Raw genomic sequence first — 19,605 nt, forward strand, 5'->3', positions numbered from 1 at the left:
GCAGATACTCTCAATAATATTAATGTTATAATACAAGCTCATTCAAGTATTTTACATTTTTTTTGTCCTTTTAAATGTGATATCCTAGCACATGGTAAAGAGAATGTTCTATGAGCGTAAGGTGGAACCTTCTCCACAAAGCCAGATGATAAGTTTTCCTCTCCAGTGAGAAATGGGCTGTAAGTTCTTCTCTTCTCTGTCTCTGCCATCAGTGTGGCTGGAGGAGGAGAGGACAGGGGCTGGGGAGAACCCAGGGACACTTACTTTGGGGTCCCATTCTTCAGAGGGCCTGGTGAGCTGGATCCGCCTTACTCAGGCTTGTGGCACCTCCACCCTCCCGCAGTCATCTTTTTGTCCCTCCTCCTCACTCTAGGGCCTTCTGAGCAGCTTACTTTCTTTCGGAAATCAATCAGGAAAGGGTTAAAAAAAAAAGCTACAATGGAACAAAACAAAAGCACTGGAACTTTTGACACAGGGCTCAGCAGCTCTGAGCCCCAGGGGTCCAGGCTGGGGCAGGAGCCAGTGGCCCTGCTCTGCTCTGGGATTTGTGGGGAGGGTACGGCAGGCCAACGGGAACCTGCTCCTGTAAGGGTGGAGGCACACAGACCTTCTGATGTTTGGGGCCGGAAGGTCGTGTCTGCATGGACCAGACTTAGGGGTTGTGGGATGGACAGAGGGGTGTGGGCAGGATGCCAGTTTGTGCCTCAGGTCCTGGGCCCCCATAGGGCGAAGGGTGTAAAGCAGCCAGGCCTGCCAGCCCCTGCCACTCCTGGCATGCTAGTCACAGATACATCGGTCCTAAATTCAAGTGTCTTCAGAAAGTGAAGATGTAAACTACTCTTTGCAACATTAACTCCTAACATGTTACAAAAAAAAAAAAAAAAGAAAAGAAAAGAAAAAAAGAAAAAAAAAAAGGAAAGAAAAAAAAGCCCCTCCCCTTCCTCAGCCTATGTTGAGATGAAGTCCTCACCTCACACCCCAAGGGGCTTCCTCTTCCAAGGGTGTCTGTGGAGGACCGGGGAGAGGATGGCAGCCCCTGCCCTGGGAGTCAACTCTGCGTGAGAACAGCCTTTCCACAGAGGCCAGCAGAGGCCAAACACTGAGGTTTCTGTGGTGGTGGATACAGTACAGGCTGAGGACTGGAAGCTTCAAGAGAAAAGTGGGGGAGGGGAGGGGGAGATTTATCAAGGGAAGCAAAGGGTCCAAGAAGAGTCCAGCGTCAGGTACCACGTCGGGGAGGCACCAGACCATAGGGAAAGCCTCGAGTCCCACCACTGGAGCCAAGACCAGACACCAATCAATCAAATGACTGGGTCACGGGGACCGAGACAGGCTTTCCTATACTAACCACTGGGAGGGCAGAGGTGGGGAAAGGTGCAGGCTAAAGCAACACTATACCCTGCAAGACAGAGGGCAAGCCCTTGTCAGCCTGGGATACTGTTTCCTTCTCCCAACTTGTGGGCCCAACAGAGAACCAGTTGAAGAGCAGGATCAACAGTTTCACAGTTGAGCAGTGAGACCACCAACTTCTCATTGCCCAGTTCCCACTGGGGGTGAACACAGTCACGCCCATACCCAACACACGTGCCAGTCTTTGTGGGTCAGTCCTTTCCCACCCTCCCTAGTTTCTGACAACGGCAGACTCCAGCCATTTCATTGTCATTCAAAGGCCCAACCCAAGCAGTCAGTGGCTGGAGAAGAGAAGTCAGGTATACTCTATGTCCACATATACCTTCCTGCCACAAGGCTTCACCAACTGGCAGGGTTCCCCCCAGCCCCCAACTCCTCCTCATCCCTCGCTCCCGGGCCAGGTCACTTGGAGGGTGGGCAGAGATGGCTTGCAGAGGGGAATGTGAGACTGGGAGATCCCCAGACCCAAGAGGAGAGTGGCATCTTCTTTAGGCCAACTTGAGAAGCCCTTCTGAGCTTCGGCTGTCGGGGTTTGCCTTTCCCCTGTGGGGCAGGTGAGACGAGTCCTTGCTGAGGACAGACGTGTTCCAGAGCCAGGCCAACTGTGCTGACAGTTTGAAGCAAACTTGGCCTTGGGGGTTCCGAGGGTAGGATGAAGTGTTTCGCGGCAGGCCGGGGGCCTGGCGTGAGGAAACAGCAAGCAGAGCGAGGACACAACAGTGGCAGCAGTGTACAGACACAGGACGTCAGCTTCAAACGATGCAACAGCAGGGGTATTGTGGGCACGGCTCAGGTGAGAGCCGCTGCCAACTCTCTCGCCTCCAGCAGGAGGCACTGTACATGCAACTCAGTCCAGAGGAAGATTCTAGCCAGTCCAAGCCCAGGCACATCCAGAGAAGGTGGGAGCTCTTCAGGTGGACTCCACCGAGGAAAACAGGCATTTGGGTATTATTTCAGATTCCCGCTCCACAATAAGGCAACTTTTAAAAAAATATTATTTCCAAGAACAAAACAAACAAAAAATCCTAAGGAGAGGGCAGACATCACTTTGTGTGGATTAGGTGGGAGTTTCTGATTTTGTTTTCTTCTCTCTCTTTTTTTTTTGGTCTTTTATGGTCGATTTTGTCTTTTTTTTTTCCTTTTTCTTTTTTTTTTCATTTTCCCAAGGATGTAAAGGTCAGAGAAAAATAAAATAAATCATCTTTCAATAGTCTTTTCTGGTATGAGCAGCGTCTCTCTGGGCTGGGGAGTAAGGGCATGTTGGGGGGTGGGATGGGAGATGCTGAACGCTCTCCCACTCCCCACTTGTAGATCCTTTGGTTTCCTTCTCCCAGAAGATGGCAGAAGGGCATGGTAGGGAGAGAACATGGTGATGGTAATCCCCAAATGATCCAGGGGCTGGCGGCTCCTGGGCCCGGGGGGCACTGCCAGAGCTTTCTGTGGGACAGTGCCAGGCAATGGGGCCCACGGGGCCTTCTTGTGGGCTGCATAGTTGGCTTGAGGGGGACAGCAGGAGCTGGGGGTGGGTAGGACCAGGACTGTGGCCTACCAGCCACAGGCAGGGCTGCAAAGTGATTTTGGTAATCCAGACAAACTATCAATAATTTAAAACTTGATATATATATATATAATATATATATATAAAAAAAATCTCCCCCCTTTCCCTCCCCCCTTAGAAGAAGCTAGGATGTGAAGAGTCATGGAGAGAGGAAGGAAGGGGGTGCGTGGAGGCTCCTGCCCAGGGGGACCTCAAATAGCCCAAATGGTGTAGATACTACTACTTAGCATCAAGGCCATCCTCACATCTCCAGGCCTGCCCCTTCTGTGTCCCCTCTCCTGGGACCGGGCACCCGCATGGACTCTTGCCCACCCCACCCCTTCCCCCACCCCAACCCCAGGCCTAAAGGGCTTTTCACTTTCCCAAAGTCTGTGTATCCGAGTGCAGGCTTGTCCATTTGGCATCGTCCCGGGTAGGCTGGCCGGTGGGTGGAGTAGGGGGCTGGCTGATCACGGTGGTAGGTCTGCTGGAAGACTGTGAAGGGCACCGCTTCCTGCCCTCTCCACTACTGCCTCCTGCTGTCACTGGGTATCGCTTGTGGTTGCCTTCCTCACCCATGGGGGGCTGCAACACATGGAAGAGTCACAGATGATAAGGGGGGCAAAATGCCTCCCTCTTTCCTTGCCAGGGCTGTCAAGAGATCTATTTTCTACCTCTGAAACCAGATAACAAGCAGTTTAACCTTAGAAAAAAATTACTAGTCCTAAGCATTTCTTCACACCCAGAAGTGTGCTGTTTTACACATGTTCTCTCACAGGGGCTTCATCACCTTCTCATGTGTACGTGATTACCCAATTTTACAGTTACAGAAAGTAAAGCACAGAAGTATCTCACAGTTGGTAATTAGCCAAGACGAAATTTAGGTCCATTCATTCTCAAAGGCCAGGTGTTTATCCAGGTAAGTTTCTGTTCCCAGCCTGACAGGGGACATCCGACTTAGGAGGTGACGTTTGGCTAAGGCCTGCAGGGCGCGGAGCTATCACAGCCCAAAAGGCCCAGATGCTCCTTTGAGCCCTGAACAGGACATTGAACGCAGCATCACATTATGACCCACCCTGCCTACCCTGTTGCCAATAGTTCCGTAACAATGAGCAACAACACTGGTGCTGGGAACTTCTTCCACACCAACAAATCCACATGTCACAAAAACTCTCTACACTTGAAACTCCTCCCTTCATGAATGGACAGAGTAGTTAAGAAGGGAAAAAATAAGCTTGTCACTTTCTTTCTTAAGAGTTTTATATTTGAAGGGCAGAGTGGCCAAGAAGGAAGAGAGAGGAGAGAGATCGTTCTTCCATTCACTAGTTCATTCCCCAACAGCCACAACGGCTAGGTCAGGCTGAGGTCAGGAGTCCAAGCACTTGGGCCATCATTAGCAGGGGGCTGGATTACAGCATAAGAAAGTGTGCCTATTAAAACAGTATGACCTGTTTTAACTCCAGATAGAGCTTCTGGCTTTGGCTAGGCCCATGAGGCCATTTAGGGAGTGAACCAGTAAATGGAAGCTCTCCCTCTTGCTAGAATTCTATCAAAACAATCAATCAACCTTTAAAACAGAAACAAGGGGGGCAGTATGATAACATAGCAAGCTAAGCCTCTGCCTTTAGCACGGGCATTCCATATGCGAGACAGTTTGAGTTCTGGCTGCTCCACTTCCCATCTAGCTCCCTGCTTATGGCCTGGGAAAGCAATGGAGGCTGGCTCAAGTCCTTGAGCCATAGTACCCATGTGGGAGACCCACAGAAAGTTCTAGCTCCTGGCTTAGAACTGGTACAGCTCTGGCTATTTTGGCCATTTGGAGAATAAACCAGTAAATGGAAGATGTTCTCCTCTCTCTTTACCTCTTACTTTCCAATAAAAAATAAATAAAAATCTTGACACAAAATCAAATAAAAAACAGAACAAACTATTCCTTAGGTTTAAGAGGGGAGGAAAAAAAAAGAAAAATAAACCTGAGAAATAGCAGTCATTTACTTTTGTTTTGCTTTTTGTTATCAAAGGTCTGAAGAGAATAAGATGGGTAGCAGAGATCTCAGATCTCTAAAACAGTAAATATTCTTGGAAGAAAAAAATTTTTTATTAGTCTCTCCTGTCTTCTGTCAGTTTCTACTTAAATTACTCCCAGCCCCCCCATCCCTTGACATTCTGTAGCAATAGCCCAGACCTGCCACTGGATGTCACTGTTGAGGCACTGCTCCAACAAGATGGATGGATAAATGGCTATCAATTTACAAATTTCTGGGATTGGTCCTTCACAAAAAGAACAAATACATTATTTTGGGCACTCATTTCAATCAACTAGTGGCTAACAGGTGAACAGCAAGGAGGGTGTTGGGATTGGAGGAGAAGGACATGATGTAATGATGCTACCAAGAGAAGTAAGAAGGTTGAGATAGGAACAAACCTTCCATCTCTTCACAATCTCTCCTCCCACTCTCCTGCAGTCACAGGAAAAACAAACCAAACCAAACCAAAACAAAACAAAAACAATAAAGCTCAAACTGGCAGGGATAAGGGTCCCTGAGTAGTGGCATAGCTGGGGTCAGAATTCTAGCATCTCAACTCCTGGTCCAATTTCTTCCGAGGAAAAGCAGGATTAAACAGGCTTTCACTCACATCTACTCGGAAGTCTTCAAGACGTCGGAATTTGCCGAGGTATTCTTGCAGTTTGGGGTCAATGTCCAAATTTTTGGCTTTGGAATATTTCAAGAAGGCCCAGAATTTCTCCAGCCCATAGAGTTGGCCTGTAGGGAGAGGAGAGAGGTAGAGGAGTAGGACTGACAGGAAGGTGAGGCTCAGAGGAGAGGGCTGTGACACAACACATGGGAGACCCCACTAAAACAGGAGAATAGACAGGGAGAAGCCCAAGTTTCATGAGTCAGTGTTGCTCTCACCAGCCTCATAGTCCTTCACAGTTTCTTCCTGAAAATCCTTGAATATGTCCAGCCGAAACTTCTTTTCCAGGCCATAACTATAGTATCGAAAAAGGCACTCCAAACCATATCTAGAAAACACAGAACAAACATCAACAAAATCAAGGTACAAAATGAATGTTTGTGTGCAAGAGGAACTATCAAACTGCTTCAACAGAGCATTATTTTTATCCTGAGAAAAAGGCCAACAAGCTGCAAAGGCCCGTTTGAAATAGTCTAAGATGTTTCTAGTGTGCTGAGGGTCAGCATGCCCTGTCCCTCATCTACACCTCTTCATACCTACTTGTTCATAGTGCCTCTGGTTGCTTTTTGCTATAGGAAGAGACAATGATCCCACGGCCAACAAATAATACATTAAATTTATTGTCTGCCTCTTTACAGAGAAAGCTGCTCATCCTTGGACTAGGTGCTGTGTATGGCCGCTTGACCAAACCAAACAGCAGACTTGACTTGGAAACCTAATTCCTAGAAATACATGCCAAGAAAAGGCCAAAAATGCTGATTAAGATTTGACACATAGGAATCACTGTTACAGACCAGCAGCTTAAACACTGCCTGCAACAATGGCATCCCACATGGGCACCAATTTGAACTCCACGTCGTCCATTTTTAATCCAGCTCCCTGCCAACATGCCTGGGAAAGCAAAAGACAGCCCAAGTGCCCAGGTTCCTGTTACCCACATGGGAGACAAGGATGAAGCTCCTGTCTGGTTTGGTCCAGCCCTCACCATCTGGTCAAGTAAACCAGCAGGTAGGAGATACTGATTTCTACCTTTCAAATAAATAAACTTTATTTTGCACATGGACAAAAACTTATAGCAGCATTATTAGTCAATGTTAATATAACTGTTAGATATTAAATATCTAACAATACTGAAGGAAAATCAGGGGTGGGTGATGTGGGGCAGTGAGTTAAGCTACCATTTAAGACATCCCTATCTTTTATTAGGAGCTACTTTAAGCACTGGCTGTTCCACTCCCAATCACGCTTTCTGCTAATGCACCTGGGGAGATAGTAGATTATGACCCAAGTAATTGGGTACCTGGCATCCACAAGGGAAATCAGGAGTCCCCGGCCTCAGAATGGCCCAGCCTTGGCTGATACGGCCTTTTGGGGAGTCATATGGCAGATGAAAGATTTCTTAGCCTTTCAAACAAATAAACAGATATTTAAACATACAGAAAGACATTTGTGGGCATTCTTAAACAAGAGGGACCAGTGTGTAACAAAGCAGGTTAGCCTGCCACTTGCAATGCCAGCAGACAGCATTCCATGAATGCTCTGATAAAATCTGAGTGTTGATCCTTGTCCTGGTTGTTCCACTTTTGTATTCAGTTCCCTGCTAATGTACCTGGGAAAGCAATAGAAGACAATCCAAACCCTCGGATGCCTATGACCTATGCGGAGCATTCTTTATGTTGAGATGCGGCCACTGTGGTCATATGAAAACAGGAGAGCCAATTTGGGAGGGGGCAACACAATGGCTCAATTATCCACCTCCAAGTGCTGACATCCTAAAAGGCACCAGTTCATGTCCCAGCTGCTCCACTTCCCTTCTACCTCCCTGCTTGTAGCCTGGGAAAGCAGTAGAGGATGGCCCAAAGCCTTGGGACCTTGTACTTCTGTGGTAAAGCTCTTGGCTCCTGGCTTTGGATTGGCTCAGCTCTAGCCATTGTGGCCATTGGGGGAATAAACCAGTGAATGGAAGAGTTTTCTTTCTGTCTTTCCTTCTCTCTGTAAATCCACCTTTCCAATAAAAAGATAAATCTTAAAAAAAAAAAAAGAGCCAGTGAAAGATCTCACTATGTGTCCCCCTAACACTCTATCAAATATTAAATCTGGGCCTGGTGCCATGGCCTAGCGGCTAAAGTCCTCGCCTTGAACATGCCGTGATCCTATATGGGTGCTGGTTCTAATCCGGCGGCCCGCTTCCTGCTTGTGGCCTGGGAAAGCAGTTGAGGATGGCCCAAAGCCTTGGGACCCTGCACCCATGTGGGAGACCTGGAAGAAGCTCCTGACTCTCGCCTTCGGATTGCCGCAGCACCGGCTATTGTGGTCACTTGGGAGGTGGATCTTCCTTTCTTTTTCTCCTCCTCTCTGTATGTCTGACTTTGCAATAAAAATGAACAAATCTTTAAAAAAATATTAAATCTTTAAAAAAAAATCATGATAAATCCACATAATGGAGTAATACAAGTTATTATAGTTATGATTAAAAAGTGTTTCATAAACATACTTAGGGACACTGAAAAAATGCTTAGAATTTTTTAATAAGACATTTCACAATTTATGTAGAACAATCCCATTTTCATTCATAAATCTGTAAATTGTTCCTCTATACACACACAAAGCCTGGAAGGGGACAAACTGAGCAGTTAATCTTTGACACCTGACTTTTCCTTTATTTTTAAAAATTCAATTAGTTTTGCTGGAAAGCCAGATACACAGAGAGGAGGAGAGACAGAGAAGATGATCTTCCATCTGCTAGCTCATTCCCCTAAGTAGTTACAATGGCCAGAGGTGAGCTGAGCCAAAGTTAGGAGCCAGCAGACTTTTCCAGGTCGCCCACAGGGGTGCAGGGTCCCAAGGCATCAGGCCATCCTCAACTGCTTTCCCAGGCCACAAGTAGGGAGACAGAAGGGAAGTGGAGCAGCCAGGGCATGAAACAGTGCTCACACGGGATGCTGGCGCCTGCAAGATGAGGATGTAGCCATTCAGAGTCACTGTGCCAGGCCCCATTTCCAGCTTCTATAAACTTCTATAAATTCTTTTTCAAACTTCTTACGAAGAGAACATTTAATTTTTAAAATCTGGGAGAAGGTCTTACAAAGCTGTTTCTGAGGAAAATTTCATTGTATTTATTTGAAAGGAAGAGACAGGATTGGAGAATGAGTGCACAGTGCTCCTACCCACTGGTTCACTCCCCCAAATGCCTCCAACTGCTGAGACTAGGGCTGGGCTAGAAGTTGGGAGCCAGCACTCAATACAGGATTCCAATGTGGATGGTAGGAATCCAACCACTCGGGCTATCACCATGGCCTCCTAGGTTCCTCACTGACAGAAGCTGGGCCAGCAGCCAGAGCCAGAAATTGAACCAGGAATTTCAATGTGGGAACTGCTAGGCTAAAGGTCTGCCTCTTGGCCATCTCTACAAACAAAAAGGGGGTGCAGGTGAAATAAGAGACAACATGGGTATATCCTCGTTTACAGGTATAAAGCACCTACAAGATTGTAACGACATTGGTTATCTATGGGCTTTCTAGAAACTCTGGACCATGGGCACAATCACTTTAGATCATTTGTGTGAACCATGTGAACTATACACATCTTTGAGGAAAACTGCAGCTCTGGATGGCTCCCATGCCCCCATGCCAGACATCAGCCAGAGCCACCTACCTGTAGCCTTCTTTGGCGTCCTCCAGAGCCAGCTGCTTAAACTCTTCATACATTTTTTTGTTGAAGTGATCACGGAGAAAGAAGGACCAGAAACGGAAAAGAGTGTTCATCTCCTGAGACTGGCCAATGCCCAGGCGTTTCCGCTCTGATGGGGAAGAAGGGATGCAGAACACGTCAAGGTCACAATGCCCTGGCTTCAAGGACAATGGATCTTGGGAGAAAATAACTTAGTCCTCTATTCCTCCAAACGCCCTCGCTAGTCATCTCTTACTTCTGTCAGTCAGCTTATACTTACTGGGTATTACTGCCTCTCTGTCCTTGAGCCTTGCCAAAAGCAGTGGCACCAGTTTATGAACTAGGGTGCCAGCTTAGCTCAACCAAGATTACTCTCAAGTAAGACAAAAGTAGGCATCAACAGGTAATTCTCAGTTTTAAAAAACAAGGATCAAAATTTCAGACATATCTCCACCAAGGATAAACAGATGGCCCATGTGACCCATAAGCATACAAACAGCATTCAACATGTCATTAGCAACCAAAGAAATGCAAACCAAAACCACTTCACATCCATTAGCATGCGATGGCTGTTGGGAAGATGTAGAAAAATTGCAATCTTCATATACTTCTAAAAGGAGCATAAAACTGTCCTATCACTTTGGAAAGCAGTTTTCAAATCTCCTCAAAACACGAAATATTGAAACCATACCACCAACCACAATGCCACCCTCCGATTGAATATAAATGCAAATTTTTTAAGAGTGAGTACTGCAGTATCACTTATCACAGCCCAAAACAGAAACAACTCAAATGTCTAACAAGTGCTAACTGTGTAGGCAAAAAAACCAAAAACCAAAAAACTCCCCACACAACAGAATATGATTGGCAATAAAAAAGAGAAGGATTGAATGACTGGCTACAACAAACATGTTTCAGGGAAAAAACCAATACACAACAAGACAGATGTAGCACTCCATTGGTGCATGATGTCTGGAACAGGCATAGTCACAGACACAAAAGCACCCAGCAATTTCAGAGCTGAGAGAGAAAGAGAGTGAGTGTGTGTGTGTGTGCGTGCGCGCGCGCACACGCGCACCTATCCATCTCTGTGTAGCAACTAGAAGAGATTTCTTTTTAGGGTAAGAAGAATGTTTCAAGATCACTTCTAGTGATAGACCCAACACTGAATACACTGAAAGCCACCACATCGTACAACGTTAAGTGCATGAACTGTATGTAATACAAGTCATTTCAGTGGTGGTTGTGATACCCAGAGCACGAAAAGGGGAAGAAAGGAAGATGAGCTCAGATCTGAGTAACCATCTTCTGCTGACAAGAGTGAGAGCCGGATGAATTAATAACTACAAGTGGGTGCTACCCTGGTTCTGAGCAGCTTCACAACAGCCAGCTAACTGGGACAGCTACATGACGTCTCACTTTCTGACCACTTGGATCTAAAATTTTCATAATTCAACAACAAAAAAAAGACATTTAATAGTAAAGTGCACACATGAGAATATCTAGAGAAACTTACACCATCTCCTACAGCAGAGGTCAGCTAAACTTTCTCTGTAACCGACCACATAGTTTTAAAAAAAAAAGTGCTGGCTGGCGTTGGCACACAAGCCAGTTTGGAAAAGTCTTCTAGACAGTACGATACCTTGTGGGTTGTGCATATACTTTTTCTTTGGTATGGACAATTTTGTCCGAAATACAAACACACACACACAAACACACCAACAACAAAAGCAAGACAAAAGAAGAGGAATATTCTGCCACTTCTTTAGTTTCCTGCATTTGCAACTAAATGGCCTAAATTTCACTTTAATCTTTCTTATTCCCCATCACACCAAGTCTTGCTCCCCAGCATCCCACCCAGCCCCCAGCTTTTGCACTTTGGGTTTAAGCAAGGCTTCACAGGTCCACACCAATTCCCCCTTGCACTTCTTACCATTAAGGCAGCGCCTACGATACTTGTGGTAGACGTGTTGTGTGAAGCCGTTCTCCTTGAGCAGCTCATGGGAAGGATGCTGGAACTTAGGCAATGACTGAGGGGTACAGCCATAGCTGCCAACTGTAGGTGTCCCTTCGGAGGGGCTGGAGCTACAGAGGCCATGAGAAAGAGTCACTGCTCACTGGGTTCCCACAGCAGCCCCACCCACCCTCAGACTCAGTCTTTCTGATCCAGGCTCTTGACAGGATCCGGAACAATGTAGCGCACACAGTGCATCAGGCCTTTAGCGTCTATGCATGGATCTGCTTAACAAGGTTCTAGAGAGGTCACTGTAGTTTAATAGAGTAGAAGACTTGCCCAGAATCACAGAGCTATTTAAAGGCAGAGACCTTCCACTGGCAAAATCAAAGCCTCTAACCACTGAATGTATAACTTTTAACATTTAGTTTCCTTCACGGGCCACTGTGGGTCACTTCCTTGATATGTTTCTCAAAACCACACTTATCTGCAGTCTGCCACCTCCGCAGACAATCCTGTGTACATGCTGCCGGGAGGTTCCCCAGCAAGGAGTAAGCATTGGGGTCACATCACTGAAAAGCTTAAGGAATCTGGGCCCAACACCCAGACATGGTCAACAGATTTATTAAGTAATGCATTTAATTAACTCACTGGCCACCCTGCTAGAGATGGGCAGCAGACACCCAGTTTGAAAATCATTTAACGATACAATCTGTCTGATGGGTCTAAAAATCTGGTATCAGCTGATTAACTTTAGAAAGAAGCCTTCTGGGCCCGGCGGCGTGGCCTAGTGGCGAAAGTACTCGCCTAGAACGCACTGGGATCCCATATGGGCGCCGGTTCTAATCCCAGCAGCTCCACATCCCATCCAGTTCCCTGCTTGTGGCCTGGGAAAGCAGTTGAGGACGGCCCAAAGCCGCATGGGAGACCCAGAAGAGGTTCCTGGATCCTGGCTTTGGATTGGCACAGCACCAGCCATTGTGGCCACTTGGGGAGTGAATCACAGAACAGAGGATCTTCCTCTCTGTCTCTCCTCACCTCGGTATATCTGACTTTGTGATAAAAAATAAATAAATCTTAAAAAGAAAAAGAAAGAAACCTTCCCCTTGCTAAGCCGAGAAATATGCTTTCCACCCAACTGAATTTTAGGGTTTAGGTGAGGTTGGCTTTAACTTTCACACCAATTTCTTGGTCACTCATGACCCACCAACCACCCCACAGGTAGTCTGGTCTCCGCTTCCCTCCTGCCCCACACCTGATGGAAGCAGTGCGAGGTCTGTGCTCACGGGAATCCATCACCCAACCCACGTGGCTCTCCAAAGGCGGGTTCGAACTGTGTCTTGTCTTCCTTTTCCGAGGCATCTGCAAAGATCAGTCCAGGACTTAAGGTTTGACCTACAACTCTGAGGAGCATCATCCTTGCAGCACTAACACAGGCCTTTTCAAGTCATATCTACTCTTTCAGATAAAGCACATAGATGTGAGCTGGGAACAGAAATGCCTATTTCACAGATGAAGAAATGGAGGATAGGAGTGCCGAGATTCGGCTTCCCACCTGGTCCTCTCTGGGCTACTCGTGGCACCACCCCAGACCAAGTCTGTTTTGCAGATGTGGTCACTCCATTCCAGGTTAAGTGTGGCAGTGTAAGGACACAGAACAGGTAGGGACATACCTGGTTGGGCTCAGGCAAGCAATTGGGATGGGGGAAGGAGGGGTTGGGGAGCAGTGGAACAAAGACTGAGGCTGAGAGATCCTCACCTTTGCATCTAGTGTCCGTCCTTCTTTCACCACTGGGTAGAACCGTGAGGTCTGACTTGAGTCTTTGAGCTGCGGAGTCCGGGGTGTGCGGGGCGTTCTGGCATTGCGATAGTTTGGCGACTCCGGGACAGTAGTTGGTAGAGAGCGGGCAATGGTGGAGGGCTCAGGAGCACCAAACAACTTGTTAGCCAGGGCATCAGTGGGAACTGCAGAAGCAGAAAGTCAGGTCATCAAGCTAGGAAGGCCCCCAGTTTGGGTGCTCCAGAGTCTTAAGCATCCAACCCTCACCTTGCTGGAACCGGGGAGGTCCAGGGGGGACCTCCTGGTTTGGATCCACAGGGGGCTCTGGGGTTAGTGTGTCAAACTGCTCCCGGCTAATCATGTTGACTTTCTTGAAGTTCTCAACCTCTTGCTGTAGAGAAGATGGAGGGGTAGAGAGATGTTAGTACGCCACTCTAGTCGGCTCAGAAATCAGGACTGATAGCAAGGTGGAGAGGGCAACTTCTGCATCCACACAGGTGGACTTCCGGTACTGCACAATACTTCAGCCCTCTTCCTGGGAGTGTGCATGCTACTCCAGAAGCGTCTGCACCTGTCCTGCCCGCTCTATGGTCAGTAAGACAGCAGTTCCTCAGAAACTCACTCCACACTCTGACCCCGGCATGCCAGTAGCTCCCACACTTCATGTCACTGTCTTGTCAGACAGTTGCTAGGCTGTCTCCTCATCTCCACCCAACACATGGCTGCTACTTATGACACAGGCTTAGCCAGCTCACCACCAAGTAATCTCACGAGTTAAAAACTCACAACAGAGATATTCTGCTTGCTTCCAGGCAACAACAATTTTTCTCTCCATTTCCCATATGCTAAGCAAGCTCTTCAAAAGCCTCGTAAACTTTCAGATAAGCCTCAGGATAGAAGAGCAGAAAGGACCATCTGAGCCTTATTCAAGTCCTGGAAAATGTCCAGCCATGTACTTCAATGCTGAATGTAGATGTGCAGGCAAGGTAACAGGCAGTTCCCAGAGAGGAACTCTCAGTAAGGTTTACTCTCGCTGCTTCCTCACCCAACAAAGGGCGGGTCACCATCCTCTTCTCATACATAAGTGCACAGGGGCTGGACTGGAAGGACCAGTCAAGCTAAGAACACTTCTATTCTCTACATAGTGAAGGTAGGCAATGTGGGACCCCACGCTCTTGCCGGTTCTGAACCTCACCTTAATTTGGGAATACTCAGGTTCGAACTTCTCAGTCCACAAGTCCTGCTCATAGTAGAACAGCCCATCGTTAATGACCTTGGCTAGTTCAGCACTCATCTTGGCACGTGAGGTGTGATTGCCTGTGCGGTCCCCTCCTGGGTGCCGGCGCATATATGGTGGTGTCTGAGTGACAATGAGGATCTTGTTGACATCTCGGTCATCGATCTCATAATCAGAGTCCTCATCAGACCAGGCAGTGAAGGTGTTCTTCCGCCCATCCATTTGCTCCATCTCCTCATCAAATAGGAAGTCCAGTTCCTCTTGTTCATCCTGATCTTTGGAAACCAGCTGTTGAGAGGGCAGCTGCTGAGGCAGAGAGGTCAAATGGCTGAACCTGGGCTCTTCTGATTTCTAAAAAAGGAGCAGATCAAGGGGAGATGTCAGCATTGGCAGGGTCGGGGGCGGGGGTACCTGGACAAGGAAACTTCTCAGCATGAGGCAGTGATGACCGCGGCCCTAGGAACACTAGGAAAGTCCCAAGTGAAATTCTTAGAGCTAGCTCCACGAAAGGAGAGAAGCCGCATTGAAGGCCACATTCCTCCACTCAGAGCTGAACTGGAGGTCCACACGCTCCCCATAGGTCAGGCTGATCCACTCATCCAATTGCCTACTCTATTCTTCCAATAAGCTAGAAGTGTGCTGCCTGATTTTCCATTATGTACCATATAGACATTACTTTATTAATTCTAGAACCATTTAAACCCTCCTTTATCTTCATATTACGAGGAAGAGGTGGAAGTCTTGAGTTTCTTGTGGTCACTCAACCATCAGTGCCGGGATCTACACTAACTCCATATATATCCGGGCGGTGACAAGCCTGTGTCCTCTCTTTCCTTCTTTTTAGGGCCCTAAGGCTTTATGAATGGGATAGTAATAACAAAGTCAAGGGAAAGCCACTGGAAATACAGCCTTAGAGAGTGACATGGGGTACTAAGAGCAGGCAGGAGTCAAGGAAACTGGGGACAAGTCCACCAGAAGACACTGTATGATTCCTTCCTGTGAAAAATGCCACTCAGGGTGAGGATTTGGACTAGTGGACATCTGCACCCCTACTGAAGTGCATAGTTTTGACTCATGCCTGTTTCTCACTGGAGTTAACACAGCCTCTGAAAGGCAGTGGTGACAGCTTAGACAGCTGGATCCTACCACGCATGTGAAAAATTAGGATTCTGGTACTCAGCGTCAGCCTGCCTCATTTGTCCTATTGTAGGCATATGGGGGAATGCGTTCTCTTATTCTCAAATAAAAAATACATACATACCCCAACTGTAGGCAATTGCCTAGCTGGCAAGCATTCTGGGCCTTGTCATTGTATAGTAAAGGCAAGGAATGCCAGACTGGGACGGACACCCACCCCAGCCCTGCCTGGGGGGAGGGGGGAGAGGAGGGTACATTTCCCAGAAAAGGGGGATAGGAAGGGCTGAGGGTATGACAGCATGTTGCTTTGTTTTAAATCTGGAAAATCCATTAAAAAATTATTTATTTATTTTTTTTAAAGATTTATTTTTATTATATTGTTTATTGGAAAGGTGGATATACAGAGAGGAGAGACAGAGAGGAAGATCTTCCGTCCGATGATTCACTCCCCAAGTGAGCGCAACGGACGATGCTATGCCGATCTGAAGCCAGGAGCCTCTTCCGGGTCTCCCAAGCAGGTGCAGGGTCCCAAAGCTTTGGGCCGTCCTCAACTGCTATCCCAGGCCACAGGCAGGGAGCTGGAAGGGAAGCGGGGCTGCCGGGATTAGAACCGGCGCCCATATGGGATCCCAGGCATGCAAGGCGAGGACCTTAACCATTTGCGCCACCGCGCCGGGCCCTGGTTATATATTTTAAAATTTATTTATTTATATTGCAAAGTCAGATATACAGAGAGGAAGATCTTTCGTCCAATGATTCACGCCCCAAGTGACCACAACAGCTGGGTGCTGTGCTGATTTGGAGCCAGGAGCCAGGAACCCCCTCCAGGTCTCCCACACAGGTGCAGGGTCCCTAGGCTTTGGCCCATCCTCTACTGCTTTCCCAGGCCACAAGCAGGGAGCTGGATGGGAAGTGGAGCTGCCGGGATTAGAACCTGGCCCATATGGGATCCCTGGCGTGTTCAAGGTGAGGACTTTAGCCACTAGGCCACTGTGCCAGGCACAAAAAATTTATTTATTTATTGGAAGGGCAGATCAGATATACAGAGAGAAGGAGAGACAGAGGAAAAGATCTTCCATCTGCTGGTTCATTGTCCAAATGGCTGCAATGGTGGGAACTGAGCCAACTGGAAGTCAGAGGCCAGGAGCTTCTTTCAGGTGCAGGGGTCCAAGGCTTTGAGCCATCCTTTACTGCTTTCTCAGGCTACAAGCACAAACAGGGAGCTCAATGAGAAATGGAACACCCAGGACAGGCAGAGGGGCCCAGAAGGATTCCAAGGCTTGCAAGGTGAGGATTCAGCATTGAACTATTGCAGTGGACCCAGAAAAAGTCACTTTTGAGCCAGACTCCATCCACAGGGAAAATCACAGGATGTGTGGCCAGACTTTGGAGTACATATATCAGGACCTGATCTCCTCAGCTGCTGTTGGCTGTGCAGTGGACAACATGCTCAGATGCACATGGGGGAAACGACAGCCAGATCATCTAGACCAGCAGGGAACATCGACTGCTCTCGTTAAGAGGATGAAAAGAGGGCCCGGTGTGATAGCATAGCAGATCCACCCACCAGGATCCCATATGGGTGCCGGTTCTAATCCTGGCTGCTCCACTTCCCATCCAGCTCCTTGTTTGTGGCCTGGGAAAGTAGTCGAGGATAGCCCAAAGCTCTGGGACCCTGCACCTGTGTGGGAGACCAGGAAGAGGCTCCTCTCTTTGGATTGGCTCAGCTCCAGCCGTTGCGGCTTTTTGGGGAGTGAATCATCGGACGAAAGTTGGCCCAAAGTCTTGAGACCCTGTACCCACATGAGAGGAACACCTGCAAGAAGTTCCTGGCTCCTGGATTCTGTCTGGCTCAGCTCTTGCATTGCAGCCATTTGGGAAATGAAGATCTGTCAACTTGTCTTTCCTATAAAAATCAACAAATCTTAGGCCCAGCATGATAGAGTAGCAGTTAATGTCCTCTTCCTGAACACGGTGGGATCCCATGGGCAACAATTTTAATCCCGGCGGCCCCACTTCCCATCCAGCTCCTTGCTTGTGGCCTGGGAATGCAGTCGAAGATGGCCCAAAGCCTTGGGACCCTGCACCCATGTAGGAGACCTGGAAGAGCCTCCTGTCTTTGGATTGGCTCGGCTCCAGCCGTTGAGGCTGCTCGGGGAGTGTACCATCAGATGGAAGATCTTCCTCTCTGTCTCTCCTCCTCTCTGTATATCTGACTTTGTAATAAAAAATAAATAAATCTTTAAAAAAAAATCTAAAAAGTGAATAAAAATAAAAATATAGTTTAAAAATAAATATGTGTGTGTGTATGTATCTCTTATCACAATGGACCCTGTGGTGCAGTAAGCTAAGCTGCCAAATACGATACTGGCATTCCATATTGGAGGGCCAGCTGCTCCACTTTTGATCCAGCTCTCTGCTGATGTGTTCCACGACACAGAGGATGACGACTCAAGTACCTGAGTCACTGCAAACCATCTGGAGACCTGGACTGAATTCCTGGCTTCAGCCTGACCCGACCCTGGCTGCTGTAGCCTTTGCGGGGAGTGAACCAGTAGGTTCAAGATCTCTGTCACTCTGCATTTCAAATAAATACATACATCTTTAAAGGAAGAGTGGGGTGGGAGTGATTTTCACTTAAATGATGTCATTTAAAAGTGTCAACAATAGCCTAGCAACTAAAGTCCTAGCCTCGCATGCAACAGGATCCCATATGGGTGCTGATTCTAGTCCCGACAGCCCCACTTTCCTTCCAGCTCCCTGCTTGTGGCCTGCGAAAGCAGTAGAAGACGGCCCAAAGCTTTGGGACCCTGCACCCACATAGGAGACCCGGAAGAAGCTCCTGGCTTCGGATTGGCTGAAGTCCAGGTGTTTCAGCCACTTGGGGAGTGAACTTCTGCTTTGTCTCTCCTCCTCTCTATGCATATCTGACTTTCCAATAAAAATTAATAAATCTTAAAAAAAAAAAAAAAAGTGTCAGCAAGATGCTCAAAGGGTGATCCTCAAAAGAAAAAACAGGTGATACCTACCTTACTGGACTCACTACCAGTCACTTCAAATTGCATCACAACCTTGAAGCATCTGGGCTAGCTGGCTAGCTACAGAGCCACAGCTCAGCGTCTCTGTGATGTTCCCACCAAGAACTGCAAAGTACAGCCCTCAAACCCAAGGGCAAGGACATAGTTCACCCACCTTGGGCCGTGCTGGTGAAGGCCGGGGTCTCTTTTTCACTTCAATCCAGTTTTCAGAATCCAGGTCAGGCAGGCTAGCAGACAGGCCCTTGGGCAGCGTCTTTAGATTGCTCACCTCCTCTGTTTTCGTTGGCACTGGGGTGACTGCACGAGGAGAGCCAGGCGCTGACTCTGCAGAGTGGAAAGGGAGAGTCCTTATCCCTCCCATCCTTCTGATTCTGACTCAGAGGAAAACGGAGGAGGGCAGAGGTGTGGAGATGACGGGCATTAGGGATGCAATTAGCATGCAACTGAGAACCCACCTGTCTCCTTCTGGTAGTGCTGGCGTGGGACAAACTCAGGGCAGTTGAGAAGCTGGGAGAAATCAGTCTGCGAATAATCCACGATTGGGGGACCAGGAAGGGGCCACTTCTCAGGCTCTTCCCTCCTACGAACCTTCTCATCAACCATCTCTACCACCTTGCTGTCTTTAAGGGCCTGTGCACAGGGAGGAGAGAATAAAGATGAATGGTTACGATAGAACGAGATTTTGGAATATGGCAGACAACCAGATCCCCCAAGCCTGAGACTGTGCACAACGCCAGCAGTGCTTTAAAATAACTAGCACAATTTTCCCATCACTGGTGGACATATGGGACACTCAAGCTAAGGAAGGAACCAACATGAAGAACACACCTGCCCACTGGCCCTATAATTCTACTTTTAGTAATCTGTCCCAGAGAATATTTGCACAATGAAACAGCAGGTGTAAGAGATGTGGACAAAAGCCTTCTCACAGAAGCACTGTCTATAATATATGCAAAGGGGAAAAACTGGAAACTACCTAACTTGCCACAATACAACTTAAGTGAACTATGGCGTTATATGCGCACACAACACTACATATTCACTAGAACAGCTTTTATGTGCTCCAGGGGAGGCACACAACATGTCTAAAAAAACAGCTACAGATCAGAGTATTCAAGACTTATTATTATGTCTTAATTTTTAAGT

The 19,605-nt window shown here is 47.6% G+C and overlaps 1 protein-coding gene across 6 annotated transcripts in view; it reads right to left on the reverse strand.

Annotated features, from left to right (window-relative positions):
- Positions 1 to 19,605, reverse strand: part of LARP1 (La ribonucleoprotein 1, translational regulator) — a 64,206-nt gene that overhangs the window by 1,317 nt on the left and 43,284 nt on the right. For 5 of the 6 annotated variants that reach the window (XM_040991967.1, XM_040991889.1, XM_040991803.1 and 2 more), the window contains 11 exons: positions 18,915 to 19,089; positions 18,614 to 18,783; positions 14,243 to 14,635; positions 13,315 to 13,438; positions 13,027 to 13,232; positions 12,523 to 12,629; positions 11,247 to 11,398; positions 9,299 to 9,443; positions 5,863 to 5,972; positions 5,585 to 5,712; positions 1,383 to 3,532 (listed from right to left, as the gene is read on the reverse strand). In XM_040991967.1, coding sequence (XP_040847901.1) covers positions 3,323 to 3,532; positions 5,585 to 5,712; positions 5,863 to 5,972; positions 9,299 to 9,443; positions 11,247 to 11,398; positions 12,523 to 12,629; positions 13,027 to 13,232; positions 13,315 to 13,438; positions 14,243 to 14,635; positions 18,614 to 18,783; positions 18,915 to 19,089 — 1,920 coding nt within the window. In that variant the 3' untranslated portion in view covers positions 1,383 to 3,322. Of the gene's footprint in view, positions 1 to 1,382; positions 3,533 to 5,584; positions 5,713 to 5,862; positions 5,973 to 9,298; positions 9,444 to 11,246; positions 11,399 to 12,522; positions 12,630 to 13,026; positions 13,233 to 13,314; positions 13,439 to 14,242; positions 14,636 to 18,613; positions 18,784 to 18,914; positions 19,090 to 19,605 lie in introns of those variants that run through there. The other variant, XM_040992045.1, reaches the window with a different exon arrangement.

The sequence above is a fragment of the Ochotona curzoniae genome, unplaced genomic scaffold, assembly GCF_017591425.1.
Source record: "Ochotona curzoniae isolate NIBS_2020 unplaced genomic scaffold, NIBS_Ocur_1.0 contig_1, whole genome shotgun sequence".
NCBI lineage: Eukaryota > Metazoa > Chordata > Mammalia > Lagomorpha > Ochotonidae > Ochotona > Ochotona curzoniae.